Source organism: Castor canadensis, chromosome 3, assembly GCF_047511655.1.
Source record: "Castor canadensis chromosome 3, mCasCan1.hap1v2, whole genome shotgun sequence".
In the NCBI taxonomy this organism is placed as follows: domain Eukaryota; kingdom Metazoa; phylum Chordata; class Mammalia; order Rodentia; family Castoridae; genus Castor; species Castor canadensis.
This window is the reverse complement of record NC_133388.1, coordinates 83372092-83395059: the sequence shown is the minus strand read 5'-3', so window position 1 is coordinate 83395059 and position 22968 is coordinate 83372092. Positions and strand designations below refer to the sequence as shown.

The following is a 22968-nucleotide window of genomic DNA, read 5'->3' as shown; positions in this document are numbered from 1 at the left end:
AAGACCCAGGTATAAGAGACACAGTCCCCACCCCTGAAGGGTGCTGAGGAAACACCTCTCTCCACCCTGCCCTCTCCCGAAGACCTCCCAAGTGGCTTGAGTGACAGTCACACACTACCAACATACTAACATACAAATACACTGACAGAGACTAAGTCACTCACTCTCACACTAACCCACACATAAACACTCACACATACACACCTACATGCAAACACACATACACACATTGACTCACACACACAGATACACACACCTTCACACACTCAGAGACTCATACACCCTCACACAAAAACAAGTTCACGTTCTCACACATATATTCACCTACACATGCACACCCTCACACATATACACTCACACATACACACATTCACAACACTTACTACCATACACATACACTCCAACACTTACACTCACAAACAAAATCACATATGCACCCACTCTCACACTCACTCACACACTCATTCATACTCACTCATACTCAAAAATAGACTCACACACATACACACAAACACACTCACAAACATACACATATACAAACAACACACATAGATGCCAACACACACACACACCCATACACACCCCGAAACACAAGGACTCCCTCATCCTCACACACTCACACATATGTACATACACACACTCACACACACCCACATTCACAAGGAGACACACACACACACACTTACACAGACATAAAACAAAACACACAATTGTACACACTCATACACCAACACACACATACACATAAACAAAATGCCCCTTTAATATTAGTATTTATTCAAGTTTTAAATATAACAGGACTAATTATTGAAGATACAAGTTAAAAATAAGCTGTGCTTCTCAGGTGTATTTGTGAAATGATTGATATACGCATAATTAGAAATAAGAACAAGTAAGAAAAACTCTCTTCTTTAGCTGAACTATACCCCATTTCTTTTTTTCTTTTTTGGCTTTTTAATATAGGGTCTCACTATGTAGCCCAGGCTGGCCTCAAACTCACGATCATCCTACCTCAGACTCCCAAGTACTGGGATTACAGGCATGAGACATCAAGCCTGGCATATTCTTATTTCTTATAAGGGAATAAGCACCCAAATTGAGGGGAAATATATTGTATGTGAGGAACAATGTTTCACTACCTAGCCTTGCTTTTTCTCTTTTTAAAGACATGGAGTCTTGCTATGTTGCCCAGGCTGGCCCTAACTAGCTAGATTCAAAGGGCTCCGCCTCCCTATTACCTGGGGTTGTGGAGGCATGCACCATCTTCCCCAGCAGCTAATTAACTCATCTGTTGCTGTTTTTGGTGCTGGGGATTGAACCCAGGACCTTGCACATGTTAAGTACACACTCTATCAGAGGTACACCCCAATCCCTCTCCCATTTCTTAAAGTCCGTAACTCTAAAGTAAATGATTGAATTCATCCTTTTTTCCCACTGATAGCTATTCTTCCCCCTTACCTTCCACCCTGCTGTGGAGACTCTCAAATGCACTAGGAAGAGAATCTTATCCAAGAGGTGACCCATAGGAAGAAATACCCAAACATCAGGAGTTTTAACTCCAAGGATGTTGACAGCCTTTTAAGCTTCACTCTAACATGTTCCTAATTTTTTAATAAATATTTTTAATGAGTGAAAAACCTGAAAAGTCACTTTCTCTATTCATTTTTTTGTTCCTGAGAGCATTTAGGAACTCAGTAACTTCAGCCTGGTATGGTAGTGCACACCTATAATCCCAACCTTTGGGAATTGGAGGCAGGAAGATAGTGAGTTCCAGGCCAGTCTGGAACAAAAAGAACAAAAATACCAAAAACTTTAATCATAATTACTGTTACTCAGTGAAAAAGAGTTTAAAACCATTCTGCCATCAATCTTTAAATATACACAAATTTAAAAATTAAAACTCAACCATACCTTTTTGTAAAAGTTGGCACAGCAGAACCATCTGTCTTCACATGACAATCTGGGCTATTTAGCAGGTTAACTGGGACTCTTCCAAATGGGCACGACTGAAATGATTTGAAAGACTGAGTAATCAACTGGGAAATGCAAAGACTTCACTACCACCACCTTCATCAAAGCAGACTGAAAGTGACTCACCCGTTTAGTTTTGTTAGTTTGTTTCAGGGGATTTCGATGACTTATTTCGGCATCTTGTGGTGGTATGTTCTCTCTAAACAAAAAGAAAGTACCCAGTTTTTCAAAGAATAATATTCATGTGTATTTCCATTTACTGCTAAACATGGTTACACTTACAAAAAAACTCTTATGTAGACATACTTACATAAATGATGAGTTTTCTTACCCATACAAAAACCTGGCTTTGGTAGCCTGTCCTCTGGAATCACAACCCATGTCCTTACTTTTGTAAATGTCCAACTGAACTGGAGAATGAGTCTTGAGCAGTAAACATTGTAGATGCTGTAAAAATTTCAAAACTGTGGTTAAATTTGTTAAGGACATAAAAAGTACACAAAAAGTAATCTTACAGGGCTGGAGGTGTGGCTCAAGCCATAAGAGCGCATGCTTTGCAAGTGCAAAGCCCTGAGTTCAAACCCCACTTCCATCAAAAAGAAAAAGTAATCTTACACGTAAGAAAATTTTAAAAATCAATTTATAATAAATAATTGCCCTCCTGTAAGAAGACATGAAGATGTTATCAGGCAATTCTAATTACCTCTTCAATTCTCTTTATATAATTGTCTCCCTGGGATAAACAGCAAACTCTGTTTCTATAAGCTCAAAGCCATTCTCTTGCTTTGATTGAGTTGTTTTTAATGTTACCAATGAAATTTTGATTAGGCACAAAAGATAAGTATCAACAAGGTAGGTAAGATCTTTTTACTTCTAATAGTCTTATCTCATTTCCATTTGCAACTAAACAGATTTTGAGTATTCCATGTAAACATTAGTCCTACAAAAAGTTATTCTGAATCCTTTCTGCAGTACTATCTACCGTGGAAAAATATTAGCACACGTTAATAGTTACCTGATAAACCCTTCTTTTCCTCCTCTGAAAGCAGCTGCTTCTTTTGTAGGTTTAAATTACATATGGCAATTTCCAGCATTTCTAACGGTACTGCTCCACTTTCTACAGCTTTATGAAGAAGCAAAAAAGGATAATTGTCATTTTATAAAGCACTCTTCAGCCCAATCTCCAAATACATATTTATTTCATCAGAGCCTAAGAAAAAATTTAGAACACTTAAGCAAAGATAATTGTCCCAAGACTTATGCATAAGATTTCATAGGCAAATAAGCAATGTCTCATTTCTCATGCATATAATCAACTCTCTTCTGATAACACTACGTATTCAAAGAGTTTCATTGTGTAATATGCAATTTACCATTTTGTATTCATTTATAAATTGTTCACTTTCAGAAGCAACAGAAGTTTAACAGAGCAATACAAAAGAAAAAGCAAAATCTAATTACAGCAGTTAGAAACAGGCAATTCTAGATATTAAAGTAGTCCTAAGAGCAACAGTCTCTTGGAACACACTGTAAGAAATATCATTCACAGAAACATTTAGTCATCAAGGCAAGGTTGACATCTTTGGCTAAAAGGATTTGTGTTTAAAAAAAAAAAAAAAGTGATCAACTTTAGCTGTCAGACTTAGCTATTCCATTCCCTAAATACAAAATGACTGAACGATAATTACCTTTCTGACGACAGACTGCCAAACAAATTTTCTTTGAAATGCAAAATTTATCCTTTGTACTTGATTTATAAATTTTAAATGTACACATCATGCAAATATGGAGTGTTATCAACAATTACAGGACCCATGAGCTATAATGCCACACACTGGCACTCAGGGTAAAAAAGACGATTAAGAGATGACTTCTATTTCTAGTTTCTGTCAGTTTACAAGGTTTACAAATTTTAAAGAACATGAACATATTTGATAGTGGTTAAATCCACACATTTATTGAGAACAGCAGTAAAAGTTCACATAATAAAGAATTTTTAGACAGCAAATGAACAACTTAGATAAGAACTAGTAATTTGAGAGTTTGGTATTTTAAGACTCCCTTTGAAAATCTAATAAAAACTATGGAATACCCTCCACCTCTACAAAACACACACACACACACACCAGACTGAGCAGAAGATTTCAGGGATGTTGCCTATTTCCTGAGAGCCTATCAAGTCTGTTCAAAATAATCATAATTTTGACCTTAAGGCTACTGCCATATTGCAGTGGCTTAAAATTTCTTTTTTATAGCTAACTCACCTTATGTATTCCAAAGATGTACATTTCACTGCTATGAAACAACAGTTTAAATTCTAAAAGTTATGTGTCTTTCATTTTACGATACTCAGTGAAGCAACTCTTCTTTAGATGTATCCTGACTCTTATAGCACAAACACTATGTTCATGCTGATGTTCATTAATTAAAAGAGCTACTATAATGAATATTGTTTTTATGTTTAAGTAGCACCTCCATTTTCTCATCTGATCAGCTTTTGCCTTAAATTTCCACTTCGAATATGATTTGATATTAGGACGTGTTAGTTTAGGATGCTCTTTTACTTCAAATGTACATTTGACACCTTTCGATTACCTTGAGACAGTTCAAATTGTGCAAAAGATATATGCACAAAAGCACACTTTTTGCAGTTTGCTCTGGCCATTTGAAAGTAGTCACGTGCATCATCGGGCTCTTGCATACTGTAATAAAAACTCAGAGTCAGTCCACACTTTTTGGTTTTTTTTCAAAAAAAGACATAGCTACCTAAATTTGGTAGTGCTTCACTTTATTTTCCAAAAGACATGGAATTTGATTTCTCCTGTGTATAAAATAAAACAAGTTATTTTTAAAAAATCTTTTTAGGCAGAGTCTAAAATTTGTAGGTCTTTTTGAAACATGTACATAGAAAACAGTTTACACTAGTCCCTTTTCATGTAAACTAATTTACACTAAAGGCAAAAGTATTTGGCCAAAAAATATTAATTTGATATGCTTTTGTTTTCCCTCTTTACGATATAGTTACATATTATATAACATAGTCAAGCGAAGTTAAAATGCTAATACTTACGCTTTTAATTCAGCAAATCTCACTTGAATTCGAGCAAAACTCTCATTTTGGCCATATTTATCTGGAGGAAGTGTTTCGATTGCTTGACTATAACGACCAATTAATTTATTTAAAAGAGCATCATTCAGGGGGACACTATTTTTCTCTAACTTAAGCAAGAAATTCAACCAGTCCTCTGGGTTGTTCGCCATCATAATTTGGTTAGCAGTTCCTGAGTTAGCTGAATAAGGACAACAAAATATATCACAACAGAGATAAACATAAAACAATTCCAAACTGCATTTTTTCCTTCAAGTTATAGTTAAACAGTTATAATATCAGTAATAATTTTTAAGACAGTAACAATTCATACTAGAAAATCCTCCATCTATCATTTATTTCATGAAAAACTCAAAAACTTCTTGCTCTGGTCCTAACTTTCTTTACAGCCTTACCCAGTCAACATTCTTTCAGTATACCTCAAATTTACTTACAAAACCACCACAGAAAACCAGCTTTACAAAAGATTAGAAGCTGATAGTTATTTTCTTCTTCCTCCAAGTTACCTACATTTCTCTGAAAGGCCCTGATAATTTCCTGGTCTCACCAACACATAGCTAGCCTGATCTAGACCTTCAGAATTTATAGGACTTTTTGCAGCTGTCAGTTTTCTCTCTGTGGAATCCCAACCCATAGAAACATCAAGAATAACCCTTCAAGCCAGGCACCAGTAGCTCCCACCTGTAATCTTGGCTAGTCAGGAGTCAGAGATCAGGAAGATTGCGGTTTGAAGCCAGCCAGGGCAAACACTTTGTGAGACCCTATCTTGAAAAAAAACCCATCACAGAAAAGGGCTTGTGGAGTGGCTCAAGATGTAGAGTTCAAACCCTAGTACTGCTAAAAACAAAACAAATAAAGGTATAGGTCAACAGCAAAGGCATTGGGACATGCGCTGCTCTAGGATACAGAAGAGACATCAGGAAAGCCACTGTAACTGGAACAGAGAGTAAGAAAGGATAGAAAAAAAAGGGCCAGGGGAGAAAGAGACCAATTCTTCAAATCAAAAATCCAGTGTTTGATGCTAAATTTATATGTAATATTAACATTGATAACGTGTGCTCATTCAGAGTAAAAAAGGAATGGAAAAGAAGGCGTATCTACTGATGGCAGGCATATCAGCGGAAATAGCTAACAATAATGAAAGTACTAAGAAAAGTACCTGTAAGCACACTAATAAGAAGGATCATTTCTTTCTTTCCCTGCCCTCTTCCCTCTCTCTTTCTCCACCCCACTTCCCCAGCCCTTTCCCTTCCTACCTCTCTCTCTTTCTTTGTGTTTTGAGACAGGGTTTCACTATGTGCTCATGCTGGCCTTCACCTTGCTGTACAGCCCCAGCTGAATAAGAGAACTAGAGATCCTCCTGCCTCAGCATCCTAAGTGCTGAGATGACAGATGGGAGCCACCAAGTCCAGATGATGTTTCATCTTTTTAAAACAAGCAGACAATTGTGGACTAGTTCCAGACAAACAGGTTCAAATATAAACTGCATTCTGGTAGATAAGCATCAACGACTGAGAATGTACATTATATTAACACAGAGGTTAACATCTACTTCCTTATACCTTACAGGACACTTTAAGTTAATTGCTTTTTTTGTTTTTGCTTCTTTAAAAACAAGAGGCTAGAGATATAGCGCAGTAGTACAACATTTGCTTAGCATGTGTGAGGTCGTGAGTTCAATACCCAGCATCGCAATGAATTATAAAAGGAAAAAAGAAAAAGCTTACCTGTAGTATCAGCAGAGACTTTATTCAAGCTTAGCTCATCAGTAAGATCTTCATTTTTAAAATCTCTCACTTTGCTCATTATGGAATCGATTGTCAATTCTCTGCCACTTAACTCCTCAGCCTCCATTTCTAAGTTGCAACTAGTTTTCTGGAACCCAGAAGATGAAGCATTAGTTTGGGGAACATATCTAAATGCAACTCTTTCTTAAAAAAGTCTTAGTGGAGCTACGTGGACTAACATAATGGATCTATATGGCTTTGTAATCTGTCCGGGAAGGTTTCAATAGGTAAAATTACCTTTTCTTCCCAATGGCCTCTGTAAAGTTGCAATCCTGAAGTCACTGCACAACACAAAAATTTCTCCCTCATTTTAAACTTCCTTTCACTTTTTTCCAGAATTATGTCCTGTGGGCCATCTGCAAATTTTATCATTTAAAATATATACAGTGTTTGCCTGGATTCTGGTAGTAACATATAGACAGGAAGAATCCCTTTGGGAATGAAATTAACTGCTGCTCTAGTCATCTGCTTTATGTGCGTAAAGCTTCACAATGAATACTTTCAAAGCAGAACGTATACTGATGCTTGAGATTCAGCAGCTTTGTCCTTGTGTGGATTTGGCAGAATCAACGAACTACTGCCTCAGTCATTCTACTACAGAACTCAACTACAGTACTGAGCACGTGCTCATCTGCATAATGGTGGGTGGTGTTAGGTAAACGAAGTGTCTACAATCTTTCTTCCTGTCCATCTCATCTTTGTGATTCTCAAACATCAACAGATTCACTCGGGATCACTGCCTGCACTGTCACCTGTTCTGGAACTTGACAATAAAAAGGGGCGATAAAGTAGGCAGCAAGTTATCACCCACCCCTTAAATCAGGTTTGAAAGTCCAATGTCAGGACACCACCGCCTGTCCCAATTTTAAGCCAGCAGAGGAGGGTCTGTCCTAGGAGACAAATCTTCTGCGCCAGTGCCCGCCGCGCCTTCTTTCCAGCGAGGTCCACACGCGCTTCTTACTGCGGCATCACCCCACCCTCTAGATCGCAGAAGCCGCGAACCTTCCCTCCCCCGCCAGGTCATGTACACGCGCCCTGTCGGCTACGCAGCTCTGTGCTGCCCCGCTTCGCCCCCACCCCTCTCCGGTCTTCGCTGCTAAAGAGCCCACATACCGGCCGCCGCCGCTCCTCGATGCGCCCGCGAGCCAATACTCGCCTCCAGGAAGCCGAGCGGAAGAGAAGAAAAGACGGAACCCCCATCTCTCTTTGTAAGCGCGTTTGAGTTGCTCCGCCGCTATCGCCGCGGCCTCCTATTGGTCAAGGTTAATCACGTGGGAGCGTCTGTGGTGATTGGTTCCTTGCGTCGGCGCCTCCCCGCCTCCTGCGTTCGGAAGCCTGACCCCACGTCTGTAGCCCCTGGTAGGGTGCTGGGTGGAGCGCGGCAGCTGCTTCCCAGACGCGAGTCGGCTGTCTTTCCTGCTCCTCCAGTTTAAGCAGGCCCAATTTCTGCCAGGAGGGTGGCCACTCCCGGCGGAGATGAACATCGGGGCGGGAACAGCCGCTCACCACATCAAGTGCGTGGTGGGTCCTTCACCCCCACGCCACCCCGCGGCTGGGTCCCCAGCGCCCTCACTGCGGGCCTTAGGGAGGGCGTGGCGAGAAAAGACGTTTCGCGGCTCAGCCCTGCAGCCCGCGCAGGAATCTCGGTGCTTTTGTCATTGGGCTCCCATTGTTGTCTGGAAGCACCACCCTTGAGTCTTCCTTGCCTCGTCAAGCCAAGACCTTACTTACCCTGTGTCAAAATTCTCAGGTTCCGCCGGGATTGCTCTGCCGTAGTTCGCTCTATCAGCCCCTCTCCCTCCGGGGGTCCCAGTGAAGGGGACAGGTGTCCGGGTGGGGAGGGAGGGCGGCGCTGCTAAGTGGGTTTGTAGTGCAGAGCAGCGGTTTCTCTTCATCTGCGAGAGGAGAGGAGATGATCTGTGACATGCTGTATGGTAAGACCGGTTGGTTTGGGGATATGTGTAGGAAACTACAGCTGTCACCTGTGAACTTGCAGGCTTCCGTTAGAACCCTGTCATCCCCAGCCAACATGAGACCCTGTCCTCTCCGCTTTGGATATCAGCAAGGATCCCAGATCTTGGTGGCGCAACTGCTTTACATAAAATGCCGTAGAATTACATGTGATCTCTGTACGTTCTCCTGTTATTTTTAATCATCCATAGATTACCTAATTAAATGCAAACGGGATATAGTTATACTGTATTATTTAGGGAATAATGACAAAAAATCTGTGTACTATAAATGTAATTTTTAAAAAATTTTAGATCCACAGAGGATTGAATCCATGGATATGTACCCATAGATACAGAGGACTGAGTGTAGTGAGGCAAAATTAAAGCAAGACCAAAGCCTTCACTGGTCCAAACTAACAAACCTGAAAGCAAACCTTTAAAGAATCAGACTGTTTCTACACAACTTACCTACAGGCCGGAACACAGCTCAGGAATATTTATAGAAGTACAAGAAGATTCAACAGGGTCAAATTTAAAATACGTGGGGCTGGGGGCGTGGCTCGAGTTGTAGAGCACTAGCCTAGTAAGTTTGAGACCCTGAATTCAATCCCCAGTACCACTAGTAATAATGAATTTTTAGAAGTAAAATATCTGGCATCTAATGTAAAAAATTACCGGACATTCAAACCAGAAAAATGAATGCAACTCTAAACGAAGAGAAATGGGTCAGTAAGTTAAAACACAACCATGAGTGGAACAGAGAAGAGAATTGGTTGATCAGGACCCTAAGACACACACACACTCACACACACATGCACACATTCACACTCAAACTCAAACACATACATTCACACACACACACAGAGAAGCACACACTCACACACATTTGAATCCATACTCTAACACACAAGCCAACCCACTCACCCACATCACACACACACACACACCAACACGCAAGCCAACACACTCACATGCACACACAGACACACACACTCAGACACACATACACATACACAGACTCACACATTCACTCACACTGAGACACCACACATTCACGTACATACACACACACATGCAGTCACACACTCACACATATACACAGTCATCTATACACACCTACACACTTTCACACTCATACAAACACGCACATACACAGTCACACTCACAGTCATCAGCAATCATACATTTGTGCACACCTTTACAGACTGACACCCTCACGTACACTCACACGTACACATTCCCACACACTTTCATACACACTCACACACTCACAACACGTACCCATATACACTCACACCCATACACATTCACATATATACATATACACACACAAACCTACAGAAACACAGACCTACATGCACACTCTCATGCACACATTCACAAATTCACACACACGTACACAGACATACACAAAAACACACATTCATACACATACAAACACACAAACACACAGATATACACAAACACTAATGCACACATGTGAACTCACAATCAACACACAGACGCTACACTCACATTCACACACTCACCCAAAATCACACTCACACTTACAGACGCATACTCACACACACGTCAATACACCCATGCCAACACAATAACATACAAATACACTCACTCTCATACTCACCCACATATCCCCCACTACATTAGCTCACACACATAAACACACTCACACACACCTGAACACACTAACATACACTCATTCACACACCTGCACCCAAATACCCACTCACATTCAAACGCAAACACACTCACACACTCACTTACACACACCTGCACATACACACCTGCACACACCAACATACACACTGTCACACTCTAACACATTCACAATAACTCTCGCACCCGTGAACATAGAACCTCAGCTTCAAATACACATGTACACACAGATGCACTCACACATTCACACACATACACACACTCACTCACACTCATCTGCACATGCACTCACATACAATCACACACGCACACCTACACAAAACACACGCGCTCGCACACTCACACATTTACAGTCTCACCCACTCACCTACACATACATATACGCTCACTCATACACCTACACACATTTACACATTTACTCTTTCTCGCAGTCACACACAAACACACACTCACACGCATTTGATTCCATACTCAAACACAGATGCCAACCCACTAACACACATCACACACATACCCACACTCACAACTCACACACACATTTAAACACATACTCACAACCCAACTCACACAAACAAAACACACAGTCACTCACACTCACACACTCAACACCACATGCAATCACACACACATATACACAAACACACACACCTACACACACTCTCACTCACTCACTCAAACACACACACACACACCCTCTTACACACTCACACACAAATATACACTCACAAACATATGCACATACAATCACACATGTACCCACTCTCACTCTCACCAACATTCATACTCACTCTCACTCGAAAATAGACTCACACAAATACATACTCACAAGCATACACACATACAAACACAAACACACACATACACAGATGCCAACACACACCCATACACACACTCATAAACACACACTCACCCTCACACACACATGAATATACACACACATGCACAAGTATAAACACACACACACACTTACACAGACACACTACACACACAATACACACACACCACACGGACATACACACACATACACAATACACCCACCACACACATACACCAAACACACACACATATACCACACACACCACACACACTACACACATCCACACACCACACATACAATACACAGACACCACACATACATACACAAAATACACACACTACACACCCCCACACATACACCTCACACATACACACAATACAAACACACCACACACATACATACACAAAATACACACACCATCACGCATACATACAATACATGCACACCCCACACACCCCACACATACAAACACCACACACATACACACAATCCACACACACCCACACATATACACACAATAAACATCCACACACAATAAACACACTCCACACAATACACACAACACACACACACTACCTACACACATACACCCCACACACAATACACACACAACACACACATACACACAATCCACACACACTACCACTACGTACACACATACACACAATACAAACACACACTACGTACACACATACACACACCCCAGAAGTATACACACTTAATACACCCACACACACATACACACACACACTGCACAAAAGCACACACGAGATACACCACACACACACATATACATACACATATGCATACATACACACCACACACACACACAAACACATACACATAAACATAAAGAGACACACACGCCACACACACACCCATACATACAACACAAATACATACATACACACATACACACCACAAACAGATACATACACACACTACACATACACACACACCACATACACACCACACACAACCCACACATACAATACACACACCACCTACACACACATCACACACATACATACACACCACAAACACACAATACACTCACCACACACATACATGACGCATACATACACACACATAAACATATATACAAACCACAGACATACACACAACACACAACACATACAATACACACACCTATACACATACACACCACACAGATATACACACATACAATACACACACCCCAACACATACACAAATACACCACACACATCCACACCACACAGAATACACACGCACCACCTACACACAGTACACACAAAAATCACACACACATACATCCACACAAATCACAAACACACCAGACATAAACACACATACACAGACATACACACACACACACAATACACCCACCACACACCACACACACATACATACACACAATACACACACCACACACTACACAAAAAACCTATACACACACCACACACATACACACACTACACACACACCACACATACACACACCAGCCACACACATACACACATGTACACATGCCACACACACAATACACATGCACCACCTACACACACATACACACAATACACACACCACACATGCACATACAATACACACACATACACAGACACACACCACACATACATACACCACACACAGACACACCCATACATACACACAAATACATACAAACATACACATCACAAACACATACACACATCACACACAATACACATACACACATTACACACATACATAGACACACATACACATATATACACCCATCACACACATGCACACACATCACACATACACACATCACAGAATACACACACATGCACACGTGCACACGTACACGCACACCCGCACACACACAAACCAGCAGTAAATAATGATATAAACAAGTATAATTAGGTACAGTCGTTCTTGGTATCTCTGGGGGACTGGTTGCAAAATCCTCACCCCACAGATTCCAAAATGTAAATGTTCTAGTCTCTTCTGTAAAGTGCACACTATTTGCATGTGCGTATGTATATCCTCCTGTATACTTTAAATTATCTCTAGATCACTGATAACAACTAATACGATGTGAACATGATATAAATCATTGTTATGCTGTATTTTTTATGGAGTAATAAGAAGCAAGTTTATATATGTTCTTTACTCATGCATATTTTTGAATTGCACTTTATTAAATCTATGGATGTGGAACTCATGGATACAAAAGGCCAACTATATATTGAAGTCAATGTATTAAAAAAAGATTGAAGGCTTAGCTAACATCTACTTTATGAAAATGACATTTTTGCCTTTCAGTGATAAAGGTGACTAATCATCTCAATTTTATTTATAAAAGTTTTGAGCAATACATTGGTATGAATTTTAAACGTGGACATATAAAATACAAAGCAATTAAAAAACACAATGTGCCCAATCTTAATTCCTAAAGCCACTGATTCAGCCAGAAGCACTTGAGAAAGTTTAAGAAAAATTTTACCTTATTTGAATGCAAATGTAATATTTCATTCAGAAGTGTGTCCAGGCTCTTAGTAACGTAGACTGAGCCAGAGACATAAGAATGTTAATTCACGCTTCCATAATTTTATAATAGTCTTGTAACTGAAATATATCATTAGTAATCTCTTGGCAGCTAAACCAGTTGATCGATGAACTTTCACAATATTCTAGAAATGACTAGGTATTTGAGACAGTGAAAGACAAAAAGAATAGTGCAGACACAAATAGGTAATGGGAGTCTGAAAGCCTGAGGCCTGTGCTGATGGCTATGCACAGCTTTACAGAAGCACTACAAATACTATTGTATCTCTAAAGTTTAATAAGAAATTGGCTAGAAGGAATGAATTCAAAAGCTGTGTTAAGAATCGTGTTGAGAATGATTTAAAAGATAACGTGCTATACTAAATTTATTCAATTGAGGCCTGACAGTAATCCTTTGAATGTACCTGTTTTGAAAACCCACTCTGGCCTGTGCTATATGCACAGAACAGGAATCAAGCCAGGCATGGCGGCTCACGCTTATAATCCTAGCTTCTTGGGAGGTGGAGATCAGGAAGTCTGTGGTTTGAAGCATGCGTGGGCTGGCGAGACCACATCTCAACCAATAAAAAGCTGTGTGTGGTGGCACAATGCTGCCATTCCAGTTACTCGGGAAGTATAAATAGGAGGAGAGCAGTCCAGGCACACACAGGCATAAAAACAAGAACTTCTTAGAAAGATAAAGAAAGCAAAAAAGGGCTGGGGGCATGGCTCATTGCCTAACTAGTAAGAGTGAGGCCCTCAAGCTCAAACCCCAGACTGTGTGTCCCCCATCTCCTGCCAAAAAAATAAATAAATAAAAAAGATAGGTACTTGTCAAATAGGATGTGTTAAATACCTAAGTGCAGAAATAAAGACTTCAAGACCGCTGGCCCAACTTTCCTTTGGGTTACCTGTTTCTCTAAGGGTGTAACTCATTAAGCTATATTAAAATAGTTAATTAACACAGAGAACACACATACTTACTTTAGCAGCTTTCAAAATAGAGTTAGGAGAATTCAGATCAACAAGTTGACCCAGGACATATTTCATTTCATCAGTGGTTCCCTTAGCTATCTGGTTACCTATAAAATATACAATATCAACACAGTGATACTAATAAACATATAAATTCAATTAAAAGCACATACTCCAGCAACTTAGAGAGGCAAATAATTAGTTTGAGTTGAGGCCAGCCTGGGATACATAAAAGTGAGATCCTGTCTCAAAACAAAAAATAAAGCAACAAAAATATATACTCTGCTTAACAACACAATAAATGGCATTCTTATAATTTACTACCAATCACTGTCCCCTATGCAGGATAATTAAAACTGAATGACATCAATGAAGACAGACATTTTTATTTACATTACTGTTTGGCAAGAGGGCAGGCAGCAAAAAGAGTAGCCAATTTAGATTCTAGTTTTGTTACAGTTAATAGGCTGTTCATAGGAACCTAGTAATGAGCAATTTTTAAAGAAGCAGTACCTGCATGAATTTGAATTTGGACATATGGATGTACCAGGAGCTCAGGAATGGATATCCTCTGTTTAGGGTCCCTTATTAAACAACACTATAAAAAATAATGATGAATTTTTTTAAAGCAGGTTTTCTTTGATACTTTCCAGACCACATCATATTACAAAAGTTCCATTCTAGACATTCACTCAAAAGAATGATGTTTTTACTCCAAGTCACTTTTGTAAAATTCCCAATACAGTACCTTTGACTTGGATTTCCCATTCTCTCTTCGGGATGACATATCTTTGATTGCTTCTGGTGGCATGTAATTAACTGTGCCAACCTATTTGCCAAATCACAGAAAACGTCAATCAATGAAAATATTTCATTCTGCTTCAGGTTTTTTAAAAGTACAAATGCCAGATCCTTAGAGACTTAGGATACTTATAAATTTAAGCGATAAACTTGAAAAATTCAAATAACTTCCCAACTTCAGCAAAAGGAATCGGGTTCAGAAGCAGAAGACTGACTCCTTTCAGAGTACTGTGCCTTAAAACATATCTGCCTTAAAAACTGTCCAGGCTAAAATTCTATAAATGGTAATAAGCTTTAAGGAATTGGAGTATCACTTTCTCTTCTATGCTTGAATAGACTCAACATGTTACTCCCCTTTAATAAACCAACAAACTCATATGTAAACAAACAACAAAAACATCTAGCTTGGTATCCTGGGACTCTAGGGCCCATGTGCAAACTGAGATAGAGTGGACTTCTAAGTCATGCAACAGTCTCTACAATTGGATGGTGCCAACATTGCACTGTACCTTTGATTCTAACATAAATGGCTCTGCCTTCAACACAAATTACCCATAGCTTAGGGCTTGCTATAGAAGGTATCTTCAAGCCGATTTACAACTCAATGTTCAGCCAGTTTTGACATTAAGTAATGACTGTCAGAATTGTTTTACGGGCATGCTGCCCATCTATTCCTTTTATCAAAGCCCAGTTCTGCTCCCAGAATTCAGGGAGATCTACAACAGAAATGAGCATACATGGACACATCATGTCATCTCCAAGCAAGATTCTTTTAGTTATGCTTTGCTATCATTATTTTAGCTTTTATTGAACAACTTAATTACATTTGCTATTGCATATCCTATTACAAAAGTGCTGTTGGAAACAATAGTAATTATGGCATTTCCAATATGAAAGCCCTCTTAAATTGAAATGACCTCACCTCATGGACGACAATGGAAAACATGTTACTCCAATTCTCTCTCTGAACATGAACAAAATGATTCACATAAAACTCAGGAGCCAGGAATATTAGCTCAGTGGTAGACAGTTTGCCTAGCATGTGCAGGGTTCTGTGTTCAATCCACAGAATGACAACAACAAAAAAATAGAACTCCGATTAATTTAGATTACTACAATGTTTTTTAGATAAAAAACTCAAAACAAAAAAGAAATCCATTAGTAAAAAGCCTTTACTGAATAAGCTACATGAATAATAAGCATATAAGTAATTCACATCATATTCTGACTCATTTTTAGAGTCTTCTGTGATGATACATAGTGGTCATTTGCCACCACAGCCAACGTTAACGTAAGATGAAGAAATTAGGAAGCAAAGGACATTGGAAGGAAAGACATAAGACTGCTATCAAGAGGTAGGTCTTTTTAGAGTGAAAAGGGAGAAGGGCAGGAAATGAGGCAGCTTTTTTGGCTCAAGGGCAACATGGTCCCTAAAAGATAAAAGAGCCCCCATAGCTAAAAAGACAAATGAAAGTTTATAATATTTTTATTCATTTCTTTTTTTTTTCATTTTTCTTTTATTATTCATATGTGCATACAAGGCTTGGTTCATTTCTCCCCCCTGCCCCCACCCCCTCCTTTACCACCCACTCCGCCCCCTCCCTCTCCCCTCCAATACCCATCAGAAACTATTCATTTCTTAAGTATTTAAAATACCTACCTTACTTGAACCTCCACTGCCTAGTTACTTTAATATGAAATAAATTCTTCCTTTAACTGAAATGCATTCATTTGTTGAAGAGGATCCTGAAATCTAAATAATATATATAAACAAAGGTTAAAAAAAATATGCCTAAGAAACTAGCTTGCATTGGGTATAGTAAAACGCTGCCAGTTTTGAAATTATCCTAATTCTTAAGTAATGAGATATGTTATAATATTTTAAAGGGGGAACTTGTATTGCATACTTTACTTTAATAAAAGAAACTACCACGCATGGTGGTCTGTGTCTATAATCACAGCCCTCGGAGGCTGAAGCAAAAAGAATGAGAGTTCAAGGCCAGCCTGGGCTATATACTAAGACCCTTTCTGAAAATCACCAAAAACATTTAAAAAAATGTGTTAAATTAATACACAAGCTTCTCCTTCCTTTTAACTGGTTCTATTTCTTAACACAAATAGAAAACTTAAGAAGAAAATACCACTTAATGCACAACACACTAATAAGCTATCACTTTTTTTTCCTTACACCTCCTTACTTACATAAAAAGACACACAATTATATCTATGTTCTTTTTTCCCAATTTAGCATTATTTTATAAAAGAAGCAATGTACTATTGTACTGGGTGCTGTGAGTCAGACAAATGCAAATTTCAACACAAATTTCCTTTGTGCTGAGTGATGCTCAGCAAGTTGCTTGATTTCTCTGAACTTCAGCATCTTCCCCAGCCAACTTTCAACACATGTACTATTATCATAAGCTGCCCTTCCATTTCTTCCCTCATGCTGGATCATCTCTCCATGCACTTATAAATGCCTGAACAGATGGCATGCGGAGAAGACTCAAGCTGAGCTGATAAACTTGAAACAAAGAGCCATGCCCTGATGTGGCTCAAGTGGCAAAGAGCTTACTAGTATGGGAAAGGTCCTGAGTCTAAGCCAGTATGGAGGGGAAAAAAAAAGTTGAAATAAAGCATTTTTGATTAGCCAATTAGTCAAACTGAATCAGTCTGAATAAACCTCAACTGAACTAAGTCCTGATTTAGATCCCAAATGGTAGAATCTCTCATGTAATCTCCTTCTGTTTAAATAAGATAGCCTTTCTTTCTTTCTTTTTTGATTTCTTTCTTTTGGAAGAATTCTAATTACTTTAGTCTTTGGGGTAAGAGACATTGTTATGAAAGGTTCTTCCTTAAACTGCAAACACTTCTTAGGGAAGAGAGCAGCAGCCTGATGTCCTTTCCCATGGGCTGCTGGTGGGTTTTAAAATAAAGTAATTCCAACTTACTCTAATTCAACACCAATGTGAGGATAGTTTTCTACCCAGGACATTCACAGTCCCCTTAGTCTACTCTCTTAACTGAGGCCAGAGTTTTCAAAGTGTAAATCAGACACTTTAACTCTCCTGCTTCCTTCAACCTCTTCCTCAGCTTCCTATCCCTATTAAGGGTAAAATCTACAGGGTTCACTCCTTCCCTTTCCTAACCTAGAGGTACACCCGGGCCTCTTTTCAGTTCCCTCTGACACTGGCCTCCTCTTAGAAGGCCCCCAAGACCCTCTTCTAGTCACCTCTGAGTCACCTTCTAGATTTTGACCCAAACAGAGTCTGATACAAGTAATAGCTCATTAAATGTGTTTTGAATGAATGTATGGACAAACCTGATCATCTTTCTCTTTTTCTTTCAAAACTTATTATATTGCTCCAATCCTCAAAACACTATCACCTCTCTCCATAGTTAATTATCTTGTCAGCTAATTTTTTTATCCATTTGTTAAATAAAAGCTTTACCATTTTAACAATTGTTAAATACAATTCATTGGTGTAAGTACATTCACATCATTGTGCAAACACCACCACCATCTTCAGAACTTTTTTGCCATTGAATATTGAAACACTGAATATTGAAACATTGAATACTGAAATACTCACTGAAGGATAACTCCTCATTCCCTCCTCTTCAGCGCAGTAACTACTGTTATACTTTCTGTCAATTTTTTCATCAACTGGTTTTTGTAGGTAGTTATTTTTCCTATTTCATTTAAATAACCATAACTCCCAACATTTATTATCTAAACAGTGCCATGCTCTGTTTTAAGAGTTACCCACATATTAACTAATGTTATCTTTGCAACCACTCGGTAAGTAGGTATGGGTACAAGAATTGTGTAATAACTTGCATAAGATCACACAACTGACCTCACAGTAGTGAGCCCAGGGAATCTGTCTACAAGGCTCATGTCTTCTACCGGTATCGGCTGTCTCTCAGTTACTATAAACTAGTTTTAGTTGTTAGTGTCAAGAGTATCAATTTTCTTTTTAGACAGCAGTGCATTAGCCTCACAAGCAAAACTTTTTCTATTAGTTTATAAAAATTATAATATACTCCAATAGTATTCTCATCGTGCTATGCTGATAATCTTGAAGATTTACTTTTCCAAACGCATTACAGATTCATCAACATAAGAAATGAAGCTGTTTGCAAACAGCTGAAGTGAATAGTTAAATAGACTAGAAAGAAACTTCAAGTTGTGAAATTTTATTCAGGTGCTCAAACTAAAACCTTAGACCTTGTTAAGTAGAACAGTTTTGTTAGTGTCTTCTTCATTAACTAACTTCTCAAATTTAAGAATCACACCCTTATTTGGATGTCAAAAAAAGTTTTGCCTAGTGGGAATAAGAATGGACAAGTTAAGACTCTCCCTGACAACTTGCTGCCATAAAACGAAAATCTATGAAACTGAGTGTACCTTAATATAAACCAAACCCACCACAAACAAAGCTTGTCGAACCTGTAAGTTTTGAAGAGGAGTAACAGGGACTTGCTGCTGCTGGAAACAGGCAAGCTGGTGGTAAGGTGTTGATGACGGGTAAGAAGGTGGAAAGTCATTCTTTACAACTGGAGTCCTAAAACTAGGAAAGAGTTTTTTTCTTAATTCAAAATATTGAAATTAAAGAAAACTCAAGATTCTGATCAAGTTTGCGTGTATTTTAAATGTTATTAACTTAACATGTGCCACATCAAACAGAACCTAAGTTAGTTTTCATAATTGATAGTTGATGTTTTAGTTTCACCAGATATTTTATTTGGGGAAATTCTTTCCGAAATTAATTTTTTGTCCCCAGACAAGAAATCTGTGCTAGCAAAATAAGTAAGACAGAATTTAAAATAGAAAGTTAGAGTAATTTTATAAGAATGAAGCCAAGGCAAGGTTCACCTTATTATGACTATCATTGAGTTTGAGTGCTTTTAAGCCATAATGTTCTGTAATGGTCTGCTAGAAATATCTAGAAGCCAGTTACATCATTAAAGGAGTAAGGCCATTAAGCCCGTATTATCTGTTCAGCACACATTTATACTTTCTTTACCTTATTTGCTATTATAGCTTCAACATGAGAACAGTACTTGGCACAAAAGAGCTCTACAAATATTTATTAACAGTAAATAATCTAGTATCACAAGAAATATCTATGTTATCATTTTAGTTAACAGCCATTCTTTAAAATTTCTACATGTAGTAAAATGAGGTGATATATAGCAAAATTGCATTAAAGAGGTTTTAAAAGAAGGTCAATTTTAACAGAGATCAATTACATTATGAAAATGAAAAGCCAAAGGCATCGTGAACTAAGTTATACCTTAAACCATTAATATAGCCACAAGTTGAAGGTCACAGTGTATCACTTTCCTTTAAGTTATTTTCGTTGACATGTCATTCATTTGCTTTTGCAACACCCCTTGTGTTTTCCGTTAATCAGCGCTAACTAATTTCCTCACTCACCCCCTCATTCTTATTCACTCAAGTCTGTCTTCTTTGAATACCTTCAGAACTATGTAAGCCATACAATTAACCTCTTCCAGAAACTATCATGCTCCAACTAACACTTCCTATACTAAAATATTTATTCACTCTAAGAATGTTAACCTTCCTTTAAAATCTCTCTCAAGTAGAGAGGTATCCGTTTGGTAATACATGGTTATAAAGGCTCACATTCTTAGATGATTTATAGGTTTTAAATAGATTACAATATGACAGACTACATTCATAACAATCCTTAAAAATATTTATTATTGGAATCACCTTCCCTTTCACATTTTATAGATAAAACTGATGATGAGAAAAATAGTATCTTGCAACGTCTGTAAAGTAACCCAGCAGGATTCAATCACAGATCTATTTGGTCCCAAAGCCCATCTTATTTCTATTTCCCCACCCTGAGTTCTGAGCTAGGTGCCAATTACCAGCTCATGTATCATCCAAGGTATTCCTACTTGGTGTCTTAGAAATAGATTTGGGATCAATCCATTTAGGTACTGATATCGGTGGTGACTGCTTTGAAACTGAAAAGACAGGTTGCTCAGAGGTGTGTTTCTGCTAAAAGAAAATTTAAGATGTTATGACTTAAGAATTTTTAAATTAGTCATCTGTGTAACATTTAATAAGCATAACCTTTCAGAACTAATAAACTAATAGAAATATGAAAACAAAAGCATACTAAAAAAGGTGGGCATATTTATTTTAGACTTTCAATAACTTTTTAGTATAATCATTTTACTCCAAACTCTTAAACCTAACACATTCTGCTCAAATTGATTACAAGCCCACAAAATTATATAACAAAATAGGACCTACCATCCCCCCACCCATCAGGGCTATTTTAACAGAATTAAATTTTTATACCTTAGGAAAACGGGGGCTAAGGGTTTGTCTCAGTGGTAGCACACATGCTTAACATGATTGAGGACCTGGGTTCAATCCCCAGCAACAACAAAGTTGCTTTAATCAATAAAACTACATCCCCCCTCAAATGTAGCCAAATACTAATTACTTAGCAAAAACTGAAATGCAAATGCCTATCTGTGTGCCTCTCTCTCATAAGAGACACAGAACTTGTAAAATTTCTCTCTTACAAATCCCAAATGATGGGTGAACATCCTCCATAGCAGGCATCAGCAGATTAGAGTTTGCAGGCTGAATCTGGCCTGTTGCCTATTTTTTTGAAGTTTTATTGGAATAAGACCATGCCTATTTGTTTACATATGGTCTATAGCTGCTTTCATACTGTAATGGCAGAGCTGAAAAGTTACAACAGAAATCCCCTGGACTGCAAAGCCTAAGCCTTTCCAAAAAGTTTACCACGACGCCTTACGGCATCATGACCAAATAAAGAGCCGAGTCTTGCATGGGAACTTTCAGTAAATAAGCACTCTACTGTCCACAGAGGTTCACTTCAATTTGAGGACAATTTTAGTTATTAAAAAGTATGAAATTAAATTGATTTCTCTATTATAATTTCAACCCATGCATTCTCACTATGCTCTCAAGAACCACAATGGATAAATCTCTTTCTACACTGAAGTCCTTTTAAGTATTGAAGATGGCTAATAAATCTCTTTCTGAATAATTTTCTTTTAAGACTTCTTCATGTGCATACCTTGGAATTAGTGGTGAGCGTGAAATTAAGAAAATGTTTTAGAACATTACTGAGCAAGCACAAGTATGTGTGGACATATGTTTTCAATTCTCTTGACTAAAAATCTAGGAGTGGAATTAGTAGGTCGTATATAAACACTATGCTTACCCTTTTGAGGATTTGCCAGGCTGTGCTCCAAAATGACTACACTCACACTAACAGTGAATAAGCCTTTTAAAATTCTCCAGATCTTAACCAACACAGTTGTTATTGTCTCTTTAACTATAGCCATCCTTTCACACTCTTTGCTTTT

The 22968-nt window shown here is 38.4% G+C and overlaps 3 protein-coding genes across 5 annotated transcripts in view; 1 reads left to right on the top strand and 2 right to left on the bottom strand.

Moving 5' to 3' along the window:
• LOC141410465 (inhibitor of Bruton tyrosine kinase-like) overlaps positions 1-7888 on the bottom strand; it is a 973048-nt gene extending 965160 nt beyond the window's left edge. For 2 of the 3 annotated variants that reach the window (XM_074066906.1, XM_074066907.1), the window contains exons 1-5: positions 4567-5183; positions 2987-3094; positions 2303-2418; positions 2098-2170; positions 1912-2006 (exon numbers count right to left, since the gene is read on the bottom strand). In XM_074066906.1, coding sequence (XP_073923007.1) covers positions 1912-2006; positions 2098-2170; positions 2303-2352 — 218 coding nt within the window. In that variant the 5' untranslated portion in view covers positions 2353-2418; positions 2987-3094; positions 4567-5183. Of the gene's footprint in view, positions 1-1911; positions 2007-2097; positions 2419-2986; positions 3095-4566; positions 5262-6807; positions 6956-7678 lie in introns of those variants that run through there. The other variant, XR_012445856.1, reaches the window with a different exon arrangement.
• The window catches only part of LOC141421230 (inhibitor of Bruton tyrosine kinase-like), a 1912155-nt gene that overhangs the window by 363615 nt on the left and 1525572 nt on the right, over positions 1-22968 (top strand). The gene's annotated exons all lie outside the window — the stretch shown is intronic.
• LOC141421248 (uncharacterized) overlaps positions 8067-22968 on the bottom strand; it is a 158256-nt gene continuing 143354 nt past the window's right edge. Inside the window, exons 10-16 of the mRNA XM_074066914.1 lie at positions 20033-20153; positions 17243-17335; positions 15530-16634; positions 15295-15379; positions 14791-14888; positions 8850-9034; positions 8067-8762 (exon numbers count right to left, since the gene is read on the bottom strand). Coding sequence (XP_073923015.1) covers positions 17267-17335; positions 20033-20153 — 190 coding nt within the window. The 3' untranslated portion in view covers positions 8067-8762; positions 8850-9034; positions 14791-14888; ... (1 more) ...; positions 15530-16634; positions 17243-17266. The remainder of the gene's footprint in view (positions 8763-8849; positions 9035-14790; positions 14889-15294; positions 15380-15529; positions 16635-17242; positions 17336-20032; positions 20154-22968) is intronic.